The following is a 21,630-nucleotide window of genomic DNA, read 5'->3' as shown; positions in this document are numbered from 1 at the left end:
TAGAATACTTTGGATGTACTGTAAGTACAATATGTAAAAAGTACAAATACTACTAGAACGAAAATTAGGACACTTCTTTACATATACACATCCGAATTGTTCTAAACACTTTAATCTCTACTCATCACAAGACTACAAAGTTGCATTTACTTGTAATATTTTTGCTCATATACTCACAGGAGAGAATTAATCATAATATCGGTACATCGCCCTGATACTGATACCACACTGAAATCGATGTGGTCAATACTCGATCCGGCGCCTCCTTTTCTCCGCCTTCCATTGCGCATGCGCACACGTCTGATAACTGGTACACTATTTTCGTTGCCAGACATAACGCTAGCTCCACCATCATCATCATCCTCATCACCACCTCCATCATCATCGCCACAGGTTGATGTGAACATCTTCGTCCATACATCAGAAGCATAGTTTCTTCGTCGGCGTCGTCGGACGACAAAAGGGGGCGGGCGAGCGGAAGCCGTAATAAGATGAAGAAACGTTATGTGGACGCGAGCAGGCTGCGGAAGATGAAGAAGCTGAAGATAGGCGAGAGGCTGTCGGAGAGGTAGTCCGCCTCGTTGGAGGATGCTTTTGTTGTGGTGCGGGTTGTTGTGGGTCTTTGTGTGTCTGCGAGTGCGTGACGCTCACCTGTCTGCATCACGTCACCTGCCGCCTAACTGTTGTTGTTTTTGTGCGTGTGCCTCGTACGCCTCATTGTTTACACTCATACACACACATAGACAACAACAAAGCAGTAAGTTACCATCGGCCTGCACTCCTTTTGTTACAATCATGTTTAAATGTGTGATTGTGTCTTCTCACATAACACATTTTTGCACGTCAACATAAATCATTTCTTTGTCTAAAAAAAACAACAACCCTGAAATGAAGAGTCACACGTGTATTTTCTTACACAATTCAAAACAAAGAGTAGGAAATATTTTCAAATTTGAATATGTGAATTCAAAGTATTTGTGTTTTGCTCAACACACCAATATGAATTTTATCATAAAATGCCATTTAAAAAAATAGGTTTCAAAATGTATTTCGCTCATCTTCCTTATCCTAAAAAAATAAAAGCATGTTGCCAGAATTCTCTTTTTAATTTCCACCTAATTCTATTTTGAGGTTAATCTAACAACAGCGAGGTTGGAACCATGGCCATTTAAACCATGTGCAGGAGGATGCTGTGGCTCTCCCCCCCACCCCCTATTTCTCTCTCCTCCAGATGAAATATCGCCATGGTTACCAAACAAAGAAGGGGCGATGTGCTAACTGCAGCCTATGGATGCGCAGAACAAAGGAGCTCCGCTTGTGGCCTAAAATGAAAAAAAAAAGGAGGCAGTTGCTGAAGTGGCTCCAATGAAAAATACGTCTAATAATAATAATAATAATTCTGTGTTAACATCTGAAGGCTTTTTATTGTCTGCCTTGTTGGATTGAAAATGACATGCTGGCTACCATCTATTGATTTATTAATTCATTGATTGATCTTTGCAGCGCATACACCTTCCTGAAGTTTATGGCCATGTGGATGTTGGTGCTGCTGGCGGATTTCATCCTGGAATTCCGTCTGGAATACCTGTGGCCATGCTGGCTCTTCTTTGGGAGCGTCTACACTACTTTCCACTGCCACGGGCTGGTGAGGGACATTGCCACATGATATGAAACCGGATAATATTTATTTAACACGTAAACCTTAGGCTAAGGTGAGGCTGATTAGAAAAATAAATACGAACCAAATACACAGGGGACTCATAAATAACTGACCGAAAATTACTTTATATACAATTATGTTGTGCTAGAATAAACAAACTAAATTAATAATGAATGTGTTTCTTAAAGCTTTAGTCACTTTAGTCATAATTTTTGTGCTTAAAGGCCTACTGAAATGATTTTTTTTTATTTAAACGGGAGTAGCAGATCCATTCTATGTGTCATACTTGATCATTTCGCGATATTGCCATATTTTTGCTGAAAGGATTTAGTAGAGAAAATCGACGATAAAGTTCGCAACTTTTGCTCGCTGATAAAAAAAGCCTTTCCTGTACCGGAAGTAGCGTGATGTCACAGGAGGTAATATTCCTCACAATTTTCCTTAGTTTACAATGGAGCGAGAGAGATTCGGAGCGACAAAGCGACGATTACCCCATTAATTTGAGCGAGGATGAAAGAGTCGTAGATGAGGAACGTTACAGTGAATGACTTGAGAGGCAGTGATGGACGTATCTTTTTTCGCTCTGACCGTAACTTAGGTACAAGCTGGCTCATTGGATTCCACACTCTCCTTTTTCTATTGTGGATCACGGATTTGTATTTTAAACCACCTCGGATACTGTATCCTCTTGAAAATGAGAGTCGAGCACGCGAAATGGACATTTAAAGTGACTTTTATCTCCACGACAATACATCGGTGACACACTTAGCTACTGAGCTAACGTGATAGCATCGTTCTCAAATGAAGATAGAAACAAAATAAATAAACCCCTGACTGGAAGGATAGACAGAAGATCAACAATACTATTAAACCATGTATATGTAACTACACGGTCACATCAACAGCCGTGCTCACCTGCGTTCCAGCGATCGACGACGCGACGAAGGACACCCATCATCGACGAACCTCTGTAGCATGAGCTAACGTGATAACATCTGTCTCAAATGCAGATAGAAACAAAATAAATAAATCCCTGACTGGAAGGATAGACAGAAGATCAACAATATTATTAAACCATGTACATGTAACTACACGGTCAAAAATTCTCAGCCTGGTAGGCTTAACAATGCTGTTGCTAACGACGCTAAGGCTAATTTAGCAACTTAGCAACCGGACCTCACAGAACTATGATAAAAACATTAGCGCTCCACCTACGCCAGCCAGCCCTCATCTTCCCATCAACAGCCGTGCTCACCTGCGTTCCAGCGATCGACGGCGCGACGAAGGACTTCATCCGTGGGTTTGGCGGCTAGGCGTCTGCTAAGTAAGTAGTCCTTGTTGTGTTGCTGTAAGTATTGTACTTAGCCGCTAATACCCCGATCGATCCCACCTACAACGTTCTTCTTTGCAGCCTCCATTGTTCATTAAAGGCCTACTGAAATGAAATTTTTTTATTTAAACGGGAATAGCAGATCCATTCTATGTGTCATACTTAATCTTAATTTCGCGATATTGCCATATTTTTGCTGAAAGGATTTAGTAGAGAAAATCGACGATAAAGTTCGCAACTTTTGCTCGCTGATAAAAAAAGCCTTGCCTGTACCGGAAGTAGCGTGACGTCACAGGAGCTAGTATTCCTCACAATTCCCCATTGTTTACAATGGAACGAGAGAGATTCGGACCAAGAAAGTGACGATTGCCCCATTAATTTGAGCGAGGATGAAAGATTCGTAGATGAGGAACGTTACAGTGAAGGACTTGAGAGGCAGTGATGGACGTATCTTTTTTCGCTCTGACCTTAACTTAGGTACAAGCTGGCTCATTGGATTCCACACTCTCTCCTTTTTCTATTGTAGATCACAGATTTGTATTTTAAACCACCTCAGATACTATATCCTCTTGAAAATGAGAGTCGAGAACGCGAAATGGACATTCACAGTGACTGAACATGTAAATACACGATTAATAATATTCAGCTTTGTGAAGCTAAAAAAATAGAAGCTAACCTAGCAACGTAGCCAACGTGATAGCATAGCAGTCTCAAATGCAGATAGAAACTAAATTTAAAAAAACCTGACTGGATGGATAGACAGAAGATCAAAAATACTATTAAACCATGAACATGTAAATACACGATTAACAATATTCAGCTTTTCGAAGCTAAAAAAATAGAAGCTAACCTAGCAACGTAGCCAACGTGATAGCATCAGTCTCAAATGCAGATAGAAACTAAATTTAAAAAAAACCTGACTGGATGGATAGACAGAAGATCAAAAATACTATTAAACCATGAACATGTAAATACACGATTAATAATATTCAGCTTTTCGAAGCTAAAAAAATAGAAGCTAACCTAGCTACGTAGCCAACTTGATAGCATAGCAGTCTCAAATGCAGATAGAAACTAAATTAAAAAAAACCCTGACTGGATGGATAGACAGAAGATCAAAAATACTATTAAACCATGAACATGTAAATACACGATTAATAATATTCAGCTTTTCGAAGCTAAAAAAATAGAAGCTAACCTAGCTACGTAGCCAACTTGATAGCATAGCAGTCTCAAATGCAGATAGAAACTAAATAAAAGAAAACCCTGACTGGATGGATAGACAGAAGATGAAAAATACTATTAAACCATGAACATGTAAATACACGATTAATAATATTCAGCTTGGCGAAGCTAAAAAAAACAGAAGCTAACTTAGATGCGGCGGCGGGCTTACTCACTGTAGTGCGTCTGCTATCCTGCTCAAAACACAACACAACCTCCTGGTGTTGGTGTTGCTGTAGTCCGCCGCTCCACCGATCGCACCTACAACTTTCTTATTTGCAGTCTCCATTGTCCATTAAACAAATTGCAAAAGATTCACCAACACAGATGTCCAGAATACTGTGGAATTTTGTCGAAGAAAACAGAGGTATTTGAATTGGGTCCAAACACTTCCCTTGCCCTCGTGACGTCACGCGCATACGTCATCATACCGCGACGTTTTCAAGCGGAAGTTTCCTGGGAAGTTTAAAATTGCACTTTATAAGTTAACCCGGCCGTATTTGCATGTGTTGCAATGTTAAGATTAATATATAAACTATCAGACTGCGTGGTCGGTAGTAGTGGGTTTCAGTAGGCCTTTAAACAAATTGCAAAAGATTCACCAACACAGATGTCCAGAATATTGTGGAATTTTGTCGAAGAAAACAAGAGGTTTTTGTATCGGGTCCGATGGGGTCCAACCACTTCCGTGGATTTTGTGACGTCACGCGCATAAGTCATATCCAAAGGAGTTTTTCAACCGGAAGTTTAGCGGGAAATTTAAAATTGTACTTTATAAGTTAACCCGGCCGTATTGGCATGTGTTGCAATGTTAAGATTTCATCATTGATATATAAACTATCAGACTGCGTGGTTGGTGGTAGTGGGTTTCAGTAGGCCTTTAAGAAACTTTTCTATTACTTTAGGTCCAGACTTCTTCTGTTTGTTTGAGATTGTCATTACTGCCACAAGTGATGGGGAAGTGTATTACACCTGAGGCCCCTACGGACTATAGCTGACAAAAACAGATATTTTTGGCAGCCCTTTAGCGTTAAGAAACACTGATGTACATCACATTTGAATTCTTTAAGCTTAGTTAATAAAGTACCAATGATTGTCACACACACACTAGGTGTGGTGAAATGTGTCCTCTGCATTTGACCCATCCCCTTGTTCACCCCCCGGGAGGTGAGGGGAGCAGTGAGCAGCAGCGGTGCCGCGCCCAGGAATCATTTTTGGTGATTTAACCCCCAATTCCAACCATTTATGCTAAGTGCCAAGCAGGGAGGTAATGGGTCCCATTTTTATAGTCTTTGGTATGACTCGGCCGGGGTTTGAACTCACAATCTACCGATCTCAGGCCGGACACTCTAACCACTAGGCCACTGAGTAGGCAAAACAAAATGTTAAGTCCGAGCTCAGTTGCTGTTTAAAGGAACCTTTATTTTATAGTAAAATATTGCATGGGCCAAGAATAAGTCCTGAAAGTTTGATGGGGATTTGAATAAACAGCCCATCCCATCTGTGTAATCTTCCATGAACCAGGAAGTAACCAGTTAGATCTCACAGACCATTTTTTGGCATTATTGTCGCATAACAAACAATTATTAAATAACATTGTTTGCCTTTTGGTTTCATTTCAATTTATTATAATTATGATGGCGGGCTCCCAAGCGAAACTCTACCCTATTGTGACCAAATAGAGAAAATATTGTAAAACAATTAGTGCTGTCAAATGTTATTTTTTTCCATCCATTTTCTACCGCTTGTCCCTTTCGCGGTCGCGGGGGTGCTGGAGCCTATCTCAGCTGCATTCGGGCGGAAGGCGGGGTACACCCTGGACAAGTCGCTACCTCATCGCAGGGCCAACACAGATAGACAGACAACATTCACACACTAGGAACCATTTAGTGTTGCCAATCAACCTAGGTGCATGTCTTTTCAATCAGATTAATCACACTTTTGAATTTGGATTAATCATGATTAATCACAGGTGGCATAATTTAAAACACATTTTAAAAAAGCCCCAAACATGCAATTTTACTGTAAGAGGAACATTTATTAATGTTTTACTCGATTGTATGTCATTTATTTACTCAAAACTTGGTCACAGTTATATCTAAAGTCCAGTCTGGGTTTATTTTTGGAGTGATTTTTTTCTGCAAGCACACTGATTGTATTACAACTTGCTCCACCTTTCAGGTAACCATCCACGGTTAAGGGTAGAGGGCATGTGCGGTCAAAATAAATGACGTGATTAATCTACATACATACATGATTCATGCAATATTTTTTTGGTGATTAATCACATGAGTTGACTTGGTATTTTCAACAGCCTTAAAACAATATAATATATATTTTTGTAAGCATAAATTGTTTATTTTAGTTAATATTTATTCTTTGGAAAAATATATATTTTCATAAATAAATATTGCTCTGTCATAATGGGGTATTTATCTTAATGCTGCTGTAGTCACTGTTAGGTAAGCGTTTAGAGCGATCGTGTTCAATCAATGTGATCACGCGTCAAACCGCCAGGACAAGCACACCCACGGAGAAAAAAACACGTCACAAGAAGGATTTATGGTCTTGCTCACGGCGGTCATTGCATCGTTTTTTAATCCCTCCGTACGCGAATATCTCTCCCGCACATTTGCGAACATGAAAAATAAAAAATGTAGGACTGCAACGATCAATCGATTAGAAAAAAGCTTGGATTTATATCCTGTGGTTTAATAAGTGGAACTAATGAAAAAAAAAATCTAATTTAATCTGGGCCCCATGGAGTGGCTGAAACTTTAAATAAGCGGACATCCATTGAAATAGAGCGTACATGAGAGCGGTGGTGTGGGGGTGCAGAGATCAGTGTGGCACATTTTTTTTTTTTTTTGTATTTCTATTAATGCGTATTTAATTAAAGTAAAAGACTGAAGGTTATGGCAAGTGGAAAAAAACGTTGTTAATTTTCCACTATTTCCCTCTAAATCAGATTACTCGATTAATCGAACAAATTAATCGATTCATAAAATATTCGATAGCTGCGTGCTAGGAATGTAGAGATATGAACAATTCATATCACGGTTTTTGTGACCAAAACGATCACGGTTATCATTAGTGTCACGGTTTTGTTGTATGTGCTCATTAAGTACTTAGACACACACTGAAATCTTTTGACCAAGTTATTAAAACAAGTTTTGTCTTAATATTTTATCTGTTTTAATGGCTAGGCTTTAATTTTGGCCGTATAAACAACTTAAACACTGTTACAAATATGCGCCACACTGTGAACCCACATCAAACAAGAATGACAAACACATTTCGGGAGAACATCCGCACCGTAACACAACCTAAACACAACAGAACAAATACCCAGAACCCCTTGCAGCACTAACTCTTCCGGGGCGCTACAATATACACCCCCGCTACCCTCCCCCCGCCCCCTCCCACTTCAACCCCGCCCCCCCAACCCCGCCCACCTCAACCTCAAATTCCAAGCTGCTGAGGCATGTTAAAAAAAATTATGCACTTTGTGACTTCAATAATAAATATGGCAGTGCCATGTTGGCATTTTTTTCCATAACTTGAGTTGATTTATTTTGGAAAACCTTGTTACATTGTTTAATGCATTCAGCGGGGCATCACAACAAAATTAGGCATAATAATGTGTTAATTCCACGACTGTATATATCGATATCTCATAATTTTTCTTCTTTGTACTTTGTAAGCACTATTAATATGAACAACTATTACCTATAAGTATTATTATTGTTTAAAAACTTTACCTTCTAATTGTGACAAATGTAAACATGTATGGATGAAATCTGTACTCTTAAACCACTAAGCCAAATGAGATAGTCAGTGGTGTTTCTTGTTATATATTTTGATTTTAAAAATGTAACTTTGAGCAAGTTACTCATTAGATTATTTTTTTAGCCCCAGGCTGCAACAAACGGTGCCTAATTGCAAAGTGTGTTGATGTAACCAATGAATCAAATGCATTGTGATACATGACAAAACAACATTGTGTGTGTTTGCAGGTTATTTGTGCTGTTTTTGTTTGTGCCGCCTTCACCCTTGACGTCTTTTGTTTGATTTTTGTTCCGTTGCACTGGCTCTTCTTTGTGGCCAGCACCTACGTCGTATTCAATTACATCTGGCACACAGGTGAGCGCCCTTTCACTCGCTTCCTTTCTGTTGTGCCGCCGCATGACAAAATGTCACAACCTCTTCTGAAAATGTTGCCTCGTCTCCTCAGAGAAGGGCATCTGCATATCCACAGTGTCCTTGTGGATTCTTCTCGTGTACACGGAGGCTTCGCTTCGGCTCAAAGACCTTAAAAGCTCACACGCCAACCTCTCTCATCTCTTTGCTGCTCACTGGTAGGTCGACACAAACGTACATCGCCAACACATTGTCAGTGCCGCTGCTCGGCTCCAACCAGCTCAGGCGCTGTTGGTCCGTTGGTCTCAGCCAGTTTGATGTCCAAAAAAGAACAACACAACATTAGCTATGAGAGGTTGAGGCACATCCACGACTGTGTGGATTATTTTGAGGCTCAACGTTTACTTCTATTGTGCAAGGTGTCGGTTATCATTAATAATTGGCAGGCGGAGCGATCACATTATTTACAGTCGTGGTCAAAAGTTTACATACACTTGTAAAGAACATGGCTGCTTTGAGTTTCCAATAATTTCTACAACTCCAACTTTTTTGTGATAGAGTGATTTGGTTCTTTTATGAATGTATTATGGGTCTACTGAAAATGTGACCAAATCTGCTGGGTCAAAAGTATACATACAACAATGTTAATATTTGGTTACATGTCCTTTGACAAGTTTCACTGCAATAAGGTGCTTTTGGTAGCCATCCACAAGCTTCTGGTTGAATTTTTGACCACTCCTCATGACAAAATTGGTGCAGTTCAGCTAAATGTGTTGGTTTTCTGACATGGACTTGTTTCTTCAGCATTGGCCACACGTTTAAGTCAGGACTTTGGGAAGGCTATTCTAAAACCTTAATTCTAGCCTGATTTAGCCATTCCTTTTCCACTTTTGACGTGTGTTTGGGGTCATTGTCCTGTTGGAACACCCAACTGCGCCCAAGACCCAACCTCCGGGCTGATGAATTTAGGTTGTCCTGAAGAATTTGGAGGTAATCCTCCTTTTTCACTGTCCCATTTACTCTCTGTAAAGCACCAGTTCCATTGGCAGCAAAACAGGCCCAGAGCATAATACTACCACCACCATGCTTGACGGTATGGCTGGTGCTCCTGGAATTAAAGGCCTCACCTTTTTTCCTCCAAACATATTGCTGGGTATTGTGGCCAAACCGCTCAATTTTTGTTTCATCTGACCACAGAACTTTCCTCTAGAAGGTCTTATCTTTGTCCATGTGATGTCCGATGAAACAAAAATTTAGCTGTTTGGCCACAATACCCAGCAATATGTTTGGAGGAGAAAAGGCGAGGCCTTTAATCCCAGGAACACGTATAACAAATCAAGCATGGTGGTGGTAGTATTATGCTCTGGGCCTGTTTTTCTGCCAATGAAGGATCGAATTTAATAGTAAAATTCCGGCAACTAAGCTGCTAGCTTTTTCTGTAAAAAAACAAAAACAAAACAGTAGTAGTTTTTATATTTATCGTGAAATGTTGTAAGAAATAAAAATAATATTTTTTTTACAGTAACATTTTGTAAATGTAAATTTTTTACTCTAAAATTCTATTTAAATAAAAAAATAATAATGAAATCCAGTGGCGGGTACAGGGGGTTAGTGCATGTGCCTCATAATACGAAGGTCCTGAGTTTAATCCCGGGTTTGGGATCTTTCTGTGTGGATTTTGCATGTTCTCCCCGTGACTGCATGGGGTACTCCGGCTTCCTCCCACCGCCAAAAACATGCACCCTGGGATAGGTTGATTGGCAACACTAAATTGGCCCTAGTGTGTGAATGTGAGTGTGAATGTTGTCTGTCTATCTGTGTTGGTCCTGCGATGAGGTGGCGACTTGTCCATGGTGTACCCCACCTTCCGCCCGAATGCAACTGAGATAGGCTCCAGCACCCCCCGCTACCCCAAAAGGGACAAGCGGTAGAACATTGATGGATGGATGGATGGAAATCCAGAAGCAAATTCATACATTATTCGTTGTTTCAAGCGGCCCTCTGATGGCAGCCATAACTGCCATGTGGCCCTCAATGAAAACGAGTTTGACATCCCTGGACTAGACCTATCCCGTCGACTCTCCAGCATGAACCGATGAAGCCTGCTCAGACGAGAGACGAAACCGTCCAGTTGCGATGGATTCCATCCGCTTCGAATGAAATGAGAATATTCACGGGCTCGTTTATGATGTAATAACTTGCCTCCGTTCTGTCGCCGCCATTTAGCATCGGATATCCCGTGGTATATCTGGGCTTTGACGTCACCTGCTACTTCACCAACATCTTCAAGCTGCGCATACAGAAAGCCGTGCAGAGCGACAACGACTTCCACATGCACCTGCTGCAGCACTCGCTCCCGCCAGGTCTGCCGCTTTACCCCAAGATGGCGGCCGACAATTGCCGTAAGTCAACATTCCATATATGTTATTTTTAGAAAGTCTGGGTCTTATTTGGGTGCATATTTTGTAATCCTTTATAGACTCTAAATGGAAGACAAGGGCTGAGTCCAGTCAGTATCAGTGCCAAAACGGCGCTGTTCTAGTCGCCGATGAGTCCCACACCACAGGCTGCCTCCAGATTGCTAGCGAGGAGAAACCGACTGAGAAAGCCGCCCCGGAAATCAGGTCAGCTGACTTGAGCGGGAAGCCAATGTCGTTCAAAAACTGCTCAGGCGAGTCCAGAGAGCAGGTCCCTGGCGGGACACCGGGACCAGAATCCTCCGCAACCCCAGAGAAACTACCTCAGGAGGAGCAGTGCAGCAAAGCCCCCCGGGCAGCGAAGAACTCCTCGCCAAAGGCCCGTGGGACCACCAACACGCCTTCGCCCCTTGCTGGCAGGGCGGAGAAGAAACAACGAGGCAACTGGAAGACAGTCAGTCCAAACCGGGACGCAGCAGACAAAAACGCCACATCGGCTCAGAATCAGCACGCTGAGCAGCTAAGCAGGTGAGATTGTTTTTATTTTATTGTTCATTCTGGTCCGGTCTCCTCTGTTTCCTGACTGCGCCCACTCTCCGTGGCTCAGGCTGGAGCAGGAGGTGAGGAAGCTCAGGGGCGAGCTGCAGGTGAGCCGTCACGGCGAGCAAGAACTGCGCAGTCACGTCTGCAACCTGACTAACAGCGAGAGGAGCCTGAGGCCTGAAGTGTCTCTGCTGAGACAGTCCAACATGCTGCTGCAGAGCAAGTGAGTGGTCTCCTTTTTTTGTGGGAGGGGGGTCTTCACGTCGCTAAACTGCGGTGACATTTCCTTACAAAATAGTGCCATCCATCCATCCATCTTCTTCCGCTTATCCGAGGTCGGGTCGCGGGGGCAGCAGCCTAAGCAGGGAAACCCAGACTTCCCTCTCCCCAGCCACTTCGTCCAGCTCTTCCCGGGGGATCCCGAGGCGTTCCCAGGCCAGCCGGGAGACATAGTCTTCCCAACGTTTCCTGGGTCTTCCCCGTGGCCTCCTACCGGTCGGACGTGCCCTAAACACCTCCCTAGGGAGGCGTTCGGGTGGCATCCTGACCAGATGCCCGAACCACCTCATCTGGCTCCTCTCGATGTGGAGGAGCAGCGGCTTTACTTTGAGCTCCCCCCGGATGGCAGAGCTTCTCACCCTATCTCTAAGGGAGAGCCCCGCCACCCGGCGGATGAAACTCATTTCGGCCGCTTGTACCCGTGATCTTGTCCTTTCGGTCATAACCCAAAGCTCATGACCATAGGTGAGGATGGGAACGTAGATCGACCGGTAAATTGAGAGCTTTGCCTTCCGGTTCAGCTCCTTCTTCACCACAACGGATCGATACAGCGTCCGCATTACTGAAGACGCCGCACCGATCCGCCTGACGATCTCACGATCCACTCTTCCCTCACTCGTGAACAAGACTCCAAGGTACTTGAACTCCTCCACTTGGGGCAGGGTCTCCTCCGCAACCCGGAGATGGCACTCCACCCTTTTCCAGGCGAGAACCATGGACTCGGACTTGGAGGTGCTGATTCTCATCCCAGTTGCTTCACACTCAGCTGCGAACCGATCCAGTGAGAGCTGAATATCCTGGCCAGATGAAGCCATCAGGACCACATCATCTGCAAAAAACAGAGACGTAATCCTGCAGCCACCAAACCAGATCCCCTCAACGCCTTGACTGCACCTAGAAATTTTGTCCATAAAAGTTATGAACAGAATCGGTGACAAAGGGCAGCCTTGGCGGAGTCCAACCCTCACTGGAAACGTGTCCGACTTACTTCCGGCAATGCGGACCAAACTCTGGCACCGATCATACAGGGAGCGGACCGCCACAATCAGACAGTCCGATACCCCATACTCTCTGAGCACTCCCCACAGGACCTCCCGAGAGACACGGTCGAATGCCTTCTCCAAGTCCACAAAACACATGTAGACTGGTTGGGCAAACTCCCATGCACCCTCAAGGACCCTGCCGAGAGTATAGAGCTGGTCCACAGTTCCACGACCAGGACGAAAACCACACTGTTCCTCCTGAATCCGAGGTTCGACTATCCGGCGTAGCTTCCTCTCCAGCACACCTGAATAGACCTTACCGGGAAGGCTGAGGAGTGTGATCCCACGATAGTTAGAACACACCCTCCGGTTCCCCTTCTTAAAGAGAGGAACCACCACCCCGGTCTGCCAATCCAGAGGTACCGCCCCCGATGTCCACGCGATGCTGCATAGTCTTTTCAACCAAGACAGCCCCACAGCATCCAGAGCCTTAAGGAACTCCGGGCGGATCTCATCCACCCCCGGAGCCTTGCCACCGAGGAGCTTTTTAACTACCTCAGCAACCTCAGCCCCAGAAATGGGAGAGCCCACCACAGATTCCCCAGGCACTGCTTCCTCATAGGAAGACGTGTTGGTGGGATTGAGGAGGTCTTCGAAGTATTCCCTCCACCGATCCACAACATCCGCAGTCGAGGTCAGCAGAACACCATCCTCACCATACACGGTGTTGATAGTGCACTGCTTCCCCTTCCTGAGGCGGCGGATGATGGTCCAGAATCGCTTCGAAGCCGTCCGGAAGTCGTTTTCCATGGCCTCCCCGAACTCCTCCCATGTCCGAGTTTTTGCCTCCGCGACCGCTTGGCCTGTCGGTACCTGTCCGCTGCCTCAGGAGTCCTATGAGCCAAAAGAACCCGATAGGACTCCTTCTTCAGCTTGATGGCCTCCCTCACCGCCGGTGTCCACCAACGGGTTCTAGGATTACCTACACGACAGGCACCCCAGAAATCAGGTCGCCAAGCGGAAATAGTGAAGACATAAATAGGCAATAGAGGACTTTAATGCTGTGAATATTATTCCAGAACATGCAATTGTGTGAATTATATTTATATAGCCCTTTTTCTCTAGAGACTCAAAGTGCTTTACATACCATTATCAGCATTTAAAGGCCTACTGAAACCCACTACTACCGACCACGCAGTCTGATAGTTTATATATCAATGATGAAATTTTAACATTGCAACACATGCCAATACGGCCGGGTTGACTTATAAAGTGCAATTTTAAATTTCCCGGGAAATATCTGGCTGAAAACGTCTCGGTATGATGACGTTTGCGCGTGACGTCACGAGTTGAAGCAGACATTTTGGAATAGCACGGTGGCCAGTTTAAGTCGTCTGTTTTCACCACATAATTCCACAGTATTCTGGACATCTGTGTTGGTGAATCTTTTGCAATTTGTTCAATTAACAATGGAGACTGCAAAGAAGAAAGCTGTAGGTGGGATCGGTGTATTAGCGGCTGGCTACAGCAACACAACCAGGAGGACTTTGAGTTGGATAGCAGACGCGCTATCCGACGCTAGCCGCCGACCGCGCCGATGATCGGGTGAAGTCCTTCGTCGCGCCGTCGATCGCTGGAACGCAGGTGAGCACGGGTGGTGATGAGCAGATGAGGGCTGGCGTAGGTGGAGAGCTAATGTTTTTAGCATAGCTCTGTCGCGGTCCTGTAGCTAAGTTAGCTTCAATGGCGTCGTTAGCAACTGCATTGCTGGGTTTCGCCAGGCTGGACAGCATTAACCGTGTGGTTACAGGTCCAGGGTTTGGTTCGGTGTCTCCTGATAGTAGAAGTTATAATAGTATTGTTGATCTTCGATCTATCCTTCCAGTCAGGGGCTTATTTCTTCTGTTTCTATCTGCAGTTAAGCACGATGCTATCACGTTAGCTCCGTAGCTAAAGTGCTTCGCCGATGTATTGTCGTGGAGATAAAAGTCACTGTGAATGTCCATTTCGCGTTCTCGACTCTCATTTTCAAGAGGATATAGTATCCGAGGTGGTTTAAAATACAAATCCGTGATCCACAATAGAAAAAGGAGAAAGTGTGGAATCCAATGAGCCCTTGCACCTAAGTTACGGTCAGAGCAAAAAAAGATACTTCCTGCACTGCACTCTAATCCTTCACTCTCACGTTCCTCATCCACGAATCATTCATCCTCGCTCAAATTAATGGGGTAATCGTCGCTTTCTCGGTCCGAATCGCTCTCGCTGCTGGTGTAAACAATGTGCAGATGTGAGGCGCTCTTCAACCTGTGACGTCACGCTACTTCCGGTACAGGCAAGGCTTTTTTATCAGCGACCAAAAGTTGCGAACTTTATCGTCAATGTTCTCTACTAAATCCTTTCAGCAAAAATATGGCAATATCGCGAAATGATCAAGTATTATACATAAAATGGACCTGCTATCCCCGTTTAAATAAGAACATTTCATTTCAGTAGGCCTTTAAGCCGATGTGGCTGGCACTGGGAGCAAGGGTGAAGTGACACAACGCCAGTAAATAGGGTGGCGGAAGCTGGAATTGAACCTGCAACCGTCAGATTGCTGGCATGGCAGCTCTATCAGCTGAGCCATGCCGCCCATGTTATGCCACCTAGTGGCCGTGGCGCAATATTCCATGTGCTTGTTGCAGGGAAAATTCATGTATTATATTATTGTTTATACATTTGTGTGCTAATTCATCAGATTGTATTGGCCGGCATCGAAAACGTCCGCACTCTGACACAATTGTCTCTTCCGCTCTCGCAGACAAATAACAGGTTGTCTCAATTTGAGAGCCTTTTAAGAGTCTTTACTTTAAAACCCTATAAAATTGTACACACAGAAATTAAGTTTGGCAATATAACTTACATGACATGCAAATTAACTTGTCTGTTACAAGAAATGGCTTAAAACAAACGCGCTAGTCTGATGCTAATTTACATTGGATATGCCATAAACAAGTCAAAATTGCCAGTCTTGTCTTTTGTTGAGTCCTACAAAGTGTTAATACTGTAAGTTTTGTATTTATGACACACCAGCTGTTTGATTGTAACATCCAACTTAGTTGTAGTTTTCATTCCCAAATTTGGAGGTGTTGAAATCGCAAATGCTAATAGTAGCATGGCAGATCCACTGTAAGTTAGCATCGAGCTAGTGTGTTTTGACAATTGGAGACTTACTGTACTTCTGAGTGCCTTCTTCTTGCTTTGTTGGCATGGAAAATTGCAACATTGCAGAGAGGCAGTCCAGTTGAGGCCGCTCTTAGTGCTTGGCTTCTTGTTTCCCGGCCAAGTGTGTTAGCTGGTGTCGAGTTTGCAACCGGACGTGACGTCACATGCAACAAAGGTTTTGAAATACGCCCCTTGATTTTACATAAATCGATACCTAACTTAGTTTTCATTCCCAAATTTGGAGGTGTTGAAATCACAAATGCTAATAGTAGCATGGCAAATCCAATGTAAGTTAGCATCAAGGTAGTGTATTTTGACAAGTGGAGCCTTACTGAGTGTTTTGGCCGGTGTCGAGTTTGCAACCGAACGTGATGTCACATACAACTAAAGTATCGAAATACGCCACCCCTTGATTTTACATGAATCGATACCCAACTTAGTTGTAGTTGTCATTTCCAAATTTGGAGGTGTTGAAATCGCAAATGCTAATAGTAGCATGCCAAATCCAATGTAAGTTAGCATCGAACTAGTGTGGAGTGTGTGGAAGCCTTACTGTACTTCTGAGCGCCTTCTTGCTTTGTTGGCATGGAAAATTGCAACATTGCCTAGAGGCAGTCAAACTGAGTCCGCTCTTAGTGCTTGGCTGCTTGTTTCTCGGCCAAGTGTGTTAGCCGGTGTCGCGTTTGCAACTTGACGTGACATCTCGTGCAACAAAGGTATCGAAATACGCCACCCCTTGATTTTACGTTACTTCTGCCATACTCGGACGACCAAATACGGTCCGTAGCATAGACTCCGAGTGAATAGAATAAACTTCATACTTTTCTACCTCCTGGAGGATCCTGTGTTTGACCAAAACCAAGCAGCGGGACAAGCAGACCAGCGCCATGCTGGAGAAGAAGACGCGCGCCGAGACGGAGGCCAGACTGTCGGTGGAGAGGCTGCTGGTGGAGCTTCAGGCGCACAAACCAGATGAGGCGGCGAGGAGTCTGACCAGCAGGTACAAGAACCAAGCACACAAGTGTACTACTACTAGTACTAACACATTAGTACTACTCCAAATGGAATACCGTCAATGAAGAACTCCTTCCTTTCTCCATCTCTTGCACCAGACAGGAGAGCACTGAAAGCCAAATGTTAAGGAAAAGAGTAAAAGATCTAGAGACAGAATACAAACAACTACAGCTGGAGGGTCAAGTCAAAGAGAGTCGAGTGGTAGATCTAGAAAATGATGTGGAGGTATTTATTGATCTACTTGGGAATGTCTATGTGAGTTGTTGTTGCTGTTCTTGTAACATTTATTTCTTTATTTTGGAATTGGCGTGCTCGTAATGGAATATTGTTGTATTATTTCCATCTCCATCTGCTTGAGTCACACAAAGCATGCAGACACAGCTTCCACATCTGATTAAAAAAACCAAAAAAAGCTCATTTGTTGTGTGTTTGGACGTCTTCTGAGGACGCTTTCCGTCTTTGTGCTCCATTTGATGGGATAATTCAAGCCTAAGTAGTCACAGCAAGAATTGATCGTTTTGGAAAAAAAAACTTAAAAACTGTTGTTGGTTTTTGCACCTTTAGGCTTTGGGAAAGTACCGCTGTGTGGAAAAGGACACGGACCTGATGCTGTCCACACTCTCCATCCTGCAGGAGAAGGCTCAGCATCTGGAGTACAACCTGAGCGCGGAGACGCGTATCAAGCTGGACCTGTTCTCAGCACTGGGAGACGCTCGCAGACAGCTGGAGATCGCTCAATGTTCGGAGTTTGGCCTTCTTTTTACTGCACTCAGTGTTAATATTAATTGGACAAAATGCAAAGTTAGGGGCAACAAGCATCAGATGAGCAGAATTAATGTTGGTAATCTAGCGCCCAGAGTGATGCATTTAATTAAAAATTGAATAATTTATACATGTTCATATTTCCTCCAAAAAAAAAAAACCCTACTGCAGAAAGTACCAAGCATTTATAAGAAGTAAGGATTTTATTGGAGAGGAAGCCTTTGTTTAAACAAATGCATTTTATAATAGTATTAATTCCCACAGTCACTTAAAAAAAATACAAACTAAAAACAGAAATCAAATGCTGTACATAATATTTTAAAAATGTGTGTTATAATACTTACATCTCCACATTTTTCAATGATTTCTTTTGACCCCAAAAGACAAGTCAAACATTTTTTTTACTTCATAAAATTGTACACACAAAAAATGTGTTATTTAAGAGACTTAGACTTAGACTTCCTTTTATCGTCATTCAAATTTGAATTTTACAGTACAGATAAGAACGAAATTTCGTTGCATTAGCTCGTTGTAGTGCAGGATAAAAGAGAAATAAGGTGCAGCTATAAATAAATAAATTATAAATAAATAAAATTGTTTTAATTAAACACATTTGTTTTTCCTATTAGTAATATATATCATATACAATAAAATGCCATATAATTAAAATATGTAGAATATGTACAGTATTCTTCCCCGAAAAACAAATATGATATAAATGCACACATTATAAGACAAATAAAAAACAAATATAATTCCGTATGTGCAATTATTTGTTTTATATTTCATTTATTTTAATAACATTTAATAATACAAATACAACCGTAACAATGTAATACACATTAAAATTAAAAATAGAATATGTACAATTATGTGTATTCAAATTATTTTCTTGTATTCATAAAAATGGTTACCAAAAAGAGTTAAGACTGATTAAGAAAGTATCCTGACATTTTAGTCCGTATCGTGAACTTTTATTTTTGGGGGGAATGGTTGTGATGCAATAATAAGGATGTGGATCTTACATCTCATGATTTGATTCGATTCAGATTCTTAGGGTAACCATTCAATTCCGAATAAATATGTATTTTTAAATCGAATTTAGAATGAGAACAAAAAAGAATCACCGTTCGGATGTAAATCGATTTTTTCCGAGCGCCCCTACTTACTAAGATAAGAAGTTGGTCACTGAGTCTGCTTGTGTTTCAGGTAAACTGATGAAACAGGAACAGGAAATCAGCAACATGAAGCAGAAGATCGCTGAGGTGATGGCTGTCAGCCCCGCCGTGTCCTACTTGGCTCCTCGGCCCGCCGTGCCACAGTATCTCACCAAGCTGCTCACCTCGGAGCGCTACATGCTCAACCCACGAGCCCTCATGTACCAGTGTCTGAAGAAATAGACCTGAGGGGGAGGGGCTTGACGTGGAAGTGACATCACCGTGTTGGCGGCTTCCAGCCGTAAGTAGACAGACCTCAGACAGCTTCCACGCGTCACCGCGCCTTTTTGCTGCGCGACTGGTGCTAACCATTAATGTACTACACCACACTTTAATTTCCACACAATTCGATCCAACTGACTAAAATCATGAAGATGACAGAGATAAAGCCCATTTTCAATGACAATAGCCCATAATTGTATAATTGTGAATCATATAAATACAATCCAAACATGGATTTATTTAGTTGCTTTGTTTTTTTTTAAAAAAAGACATAACATCACTGGGAAAAAAGACAAAAAAAAAACATGTATCCACATTTAGTTGGAAAAAAAAAGATGTTTTAATTTTTTCTAAAATCCCGAACAAAAACTAAAAATTGTATTTCATATTTATATTTATTTTATTTGTTAAATATTTTAATATATTATTACTATTTATTGTATTCTTATTTTTGACAAAAAATAAATTAAGTGTTTTGCATCTAGAGCCCCCTAGCAAATATTTTATCAAGATACACTTTAATATTTCTTTATTAGTTATTATTAACAATTCTAGCATATTATTGCCATTTATCTTTTTTTTAATAATTTGTTTAAGTACTTTTTAATCCAAAAAACCCCAGCACAAATGTTATTAAATATAATTCACTATTTATGTTTGTTATTAAATATTTTGGTTAATCATTGCTATTTATTCTATTATTGTTTCAGTGTAAATTTTGTTTTATAATTTTTAAAACAGGAACAACATTTACATTTTAATTTGTATGAAAAACAAGAAAAAAAAAGTGTTTTTTTAATGGTATTCTGTTTTATAATGGAAGATTTAAAAAATAAACAGTACTTGTATTTCATTTTGTAAAAAAGTAACATTGTTAAAGATATGTATTTTTTGTTTTTCAAATAAAAATGCAGATATTAAAAAAATATGTGATTTTTCAGAAAGAGAAACAAATCAAAAATATATTTTTTGGGTGGCTGATGGAAATCCTCAAAGTCTGATTTGTTAAAAAAAAAAAAAAAAAAAAACTAGACAAAAAAACAAATCCGGAGACCAAAAATAAAATGTATTTCAGGTAAAAATGTAAAAAAAAAATCTAGAATATCTCAAATATAGTTCATTTTGTTACTTTTAAAATAAAACTAAAAATACTTACATTTGGAGATATCAGAAGTTTTGTGTTGTATCAATACCAGATATCAAACATAAAAAATAAATGCTATTTTGGTGTCAAAGATTAAAATAGTTTTTTTTTCCAGATAAAGATAAAAACTTGACCGAATGCGTAAATATTAGGGCTGTCAAATTAATATTTTTTCCAGATTAATCACATTTTGGAATTTGGATTAATCATGATTAATCAAAGGTGATTACTTGCTTGCATAATTCAAATGGTCTTAAGAAAAGACCCCAATGTGTGTACAAAATTGCAATTTTATTGTCAGAATGTCATCCAGGAACATTTTTAAACATACTTAAACGAATGTCATTTATTTGCTCACAACTCGATAACAGTTTTATCTAAAGTTCTTTCAGGATGTATTTTGGAGGGAAATTTGCCAGTCAGAGTGAACTCACTCATTTTTGTACTGACGCACTGATAGCGGTTAAGGTAAAAGACCATGTATGGTCAAAAGAAATTGCATGATTCATCTGTGTATATACATGATTAGTGCAATCATTTTTTGTGATTAATCACAAGTTAACTCATTAATTTTGACAGCCCTAGTCATATTAATATAGGACATTTTTTTCACGATAAAAAAAAGATGTGGTGATACATGTTTTTATTTTGTTGTATTTGTCCTTCACAGTAAGAACTCTGTTGGTTTATTACACTAAGGCAGCTGGGGTCAAAGACCAAATGAATGAATGAATGAATGAATGAATGAATGAATGTGAACGACGTACCAGTGATCCGTTTTGCCCCGATTGATTTTTGAAGGCTGTTAGGATTTGCCAACAGTTTTTCCTTACAAGACAATTATTTTCTGCTGGTTGTAGGAGTTTGTAAGGATGTTAACTCTGCGAGGTGCAGACTGAATGAGGACGTACTGTATGTACAGTACGGACCAAACGAATGACTGTGCCTAAAGACATTACTTTCAAAGTGGATGTCATGTGTTCTGCAATGAAGTGCTACAGTTTGTACTGTTTGTGGACTTCATTTGGATTTTTCTACTCACCGTGTACAGAATTGATCTGGAAAACACTCCAGAGAAGTAGAACCGTCGCCTTTTTTGTTGTTGTTGCTTTTTATTTAGAGTGTTGTTTCTAGGATGTTTTATATCAAAACTATTTTTTAGTCTCGCTGTACTTTTTATTATTATAATTATTACTGTTATACCTCTTTTGTCAGCATGAACGTAAAACGGAGGAGCACACATTGTGACGTTGAAAAGTACGTATTTGGACAAGGGCTACTGATTCTTCAAATGTTCATGAAGGACGTTTTTTTTTTTGTATAAATAATTGCAATTACTCTCATTTCCATGTATCATTTCACACAACACCTGCTTTTTGTCAACAGGCAGGAAATAAGAGTGTCTATTCATAGTGAAAAAAAAGCAAGAGAGTCCAAAGGGTGGCCCGCGCTACATATGGTTAAAAAAAAACATTTTACTTTGGTGTGTCA

At 41.4% G+C, this 21,630-nt stretch overlaps 1 protein-coding gene across 1 annotated transcript; it reads left to right on the top strand.

Annotated features, from left to right (window-relative positions):
- Nucleotides 1-311: 311 nt before the first annotated feature.
- On the top strand, nt 312-21,630 carry si:dkey-12h9.6 (macoilin-1). The gene is made up of 11 exons (XM_062033839.1): nt 312-568; nt 1,504-1,645; nt 8,231-8,357; nt 8,449-8,572; nt 10,581-10,756; nt 10,834-11,299; nt 11,379-11,537; nt 16,619-16,780; nt 16,893-17,019; nt 17,359-17,533; nt 18,766-21,630. Exons 1-11 carry the CDS (start codon nt 492-494, stop codon nt 18,954-18,956), a joined length of 1,926 nt encoding a protein of 641 aa, XP_061889823.1. The 5' UTR covers nt 312-491; the 3' UTR covers nt 18,957-21,630.

The sequence above is a fragment of the Entelurus aequoreus genome, linkage group LG23 (genome assembly GCF_033978785.1).
Source record: "Entelurus aequoreus isolate RoL-2023_Sb linkage group LG23, RoL_Eaeq_v1.1, whole genome shotgun sequence".
In the NCBI taxonomy this organism is placed as follows: Eukaryota; Metazoa; Chordata; class Actinopteri; order Syngnathiformes; family Syngnathidae; genus Entelurus; species Entelurus aequoreus.
This window is presented reverse-complemented; position numbering and strand designations above follow the sequence as displayed.

Coding starts and splice junctions, on each gene's coding strand:
- si:dkey-12h9.6 (XM_062033839.1), top strand. CDS start 492: ATGAAGAAACGTTATGTGGACGCGAGCAGGCTGCGGAAGATGAAGAAG. Junction 10,757..10,833: donor GATGGCGGCCGACAATTGCC/GTAAGTCAACAT, acceptor AATCCTTTATAG/ACTCTAAATGGAAGACAAGG. Junction 16,781..16,892: donor GCGAGGAGTCTGACCAGCAG/GTACAAGAACCA, acceptor CTCTTGCACCAG/ACAGGAGAGCACTGAAAGCC.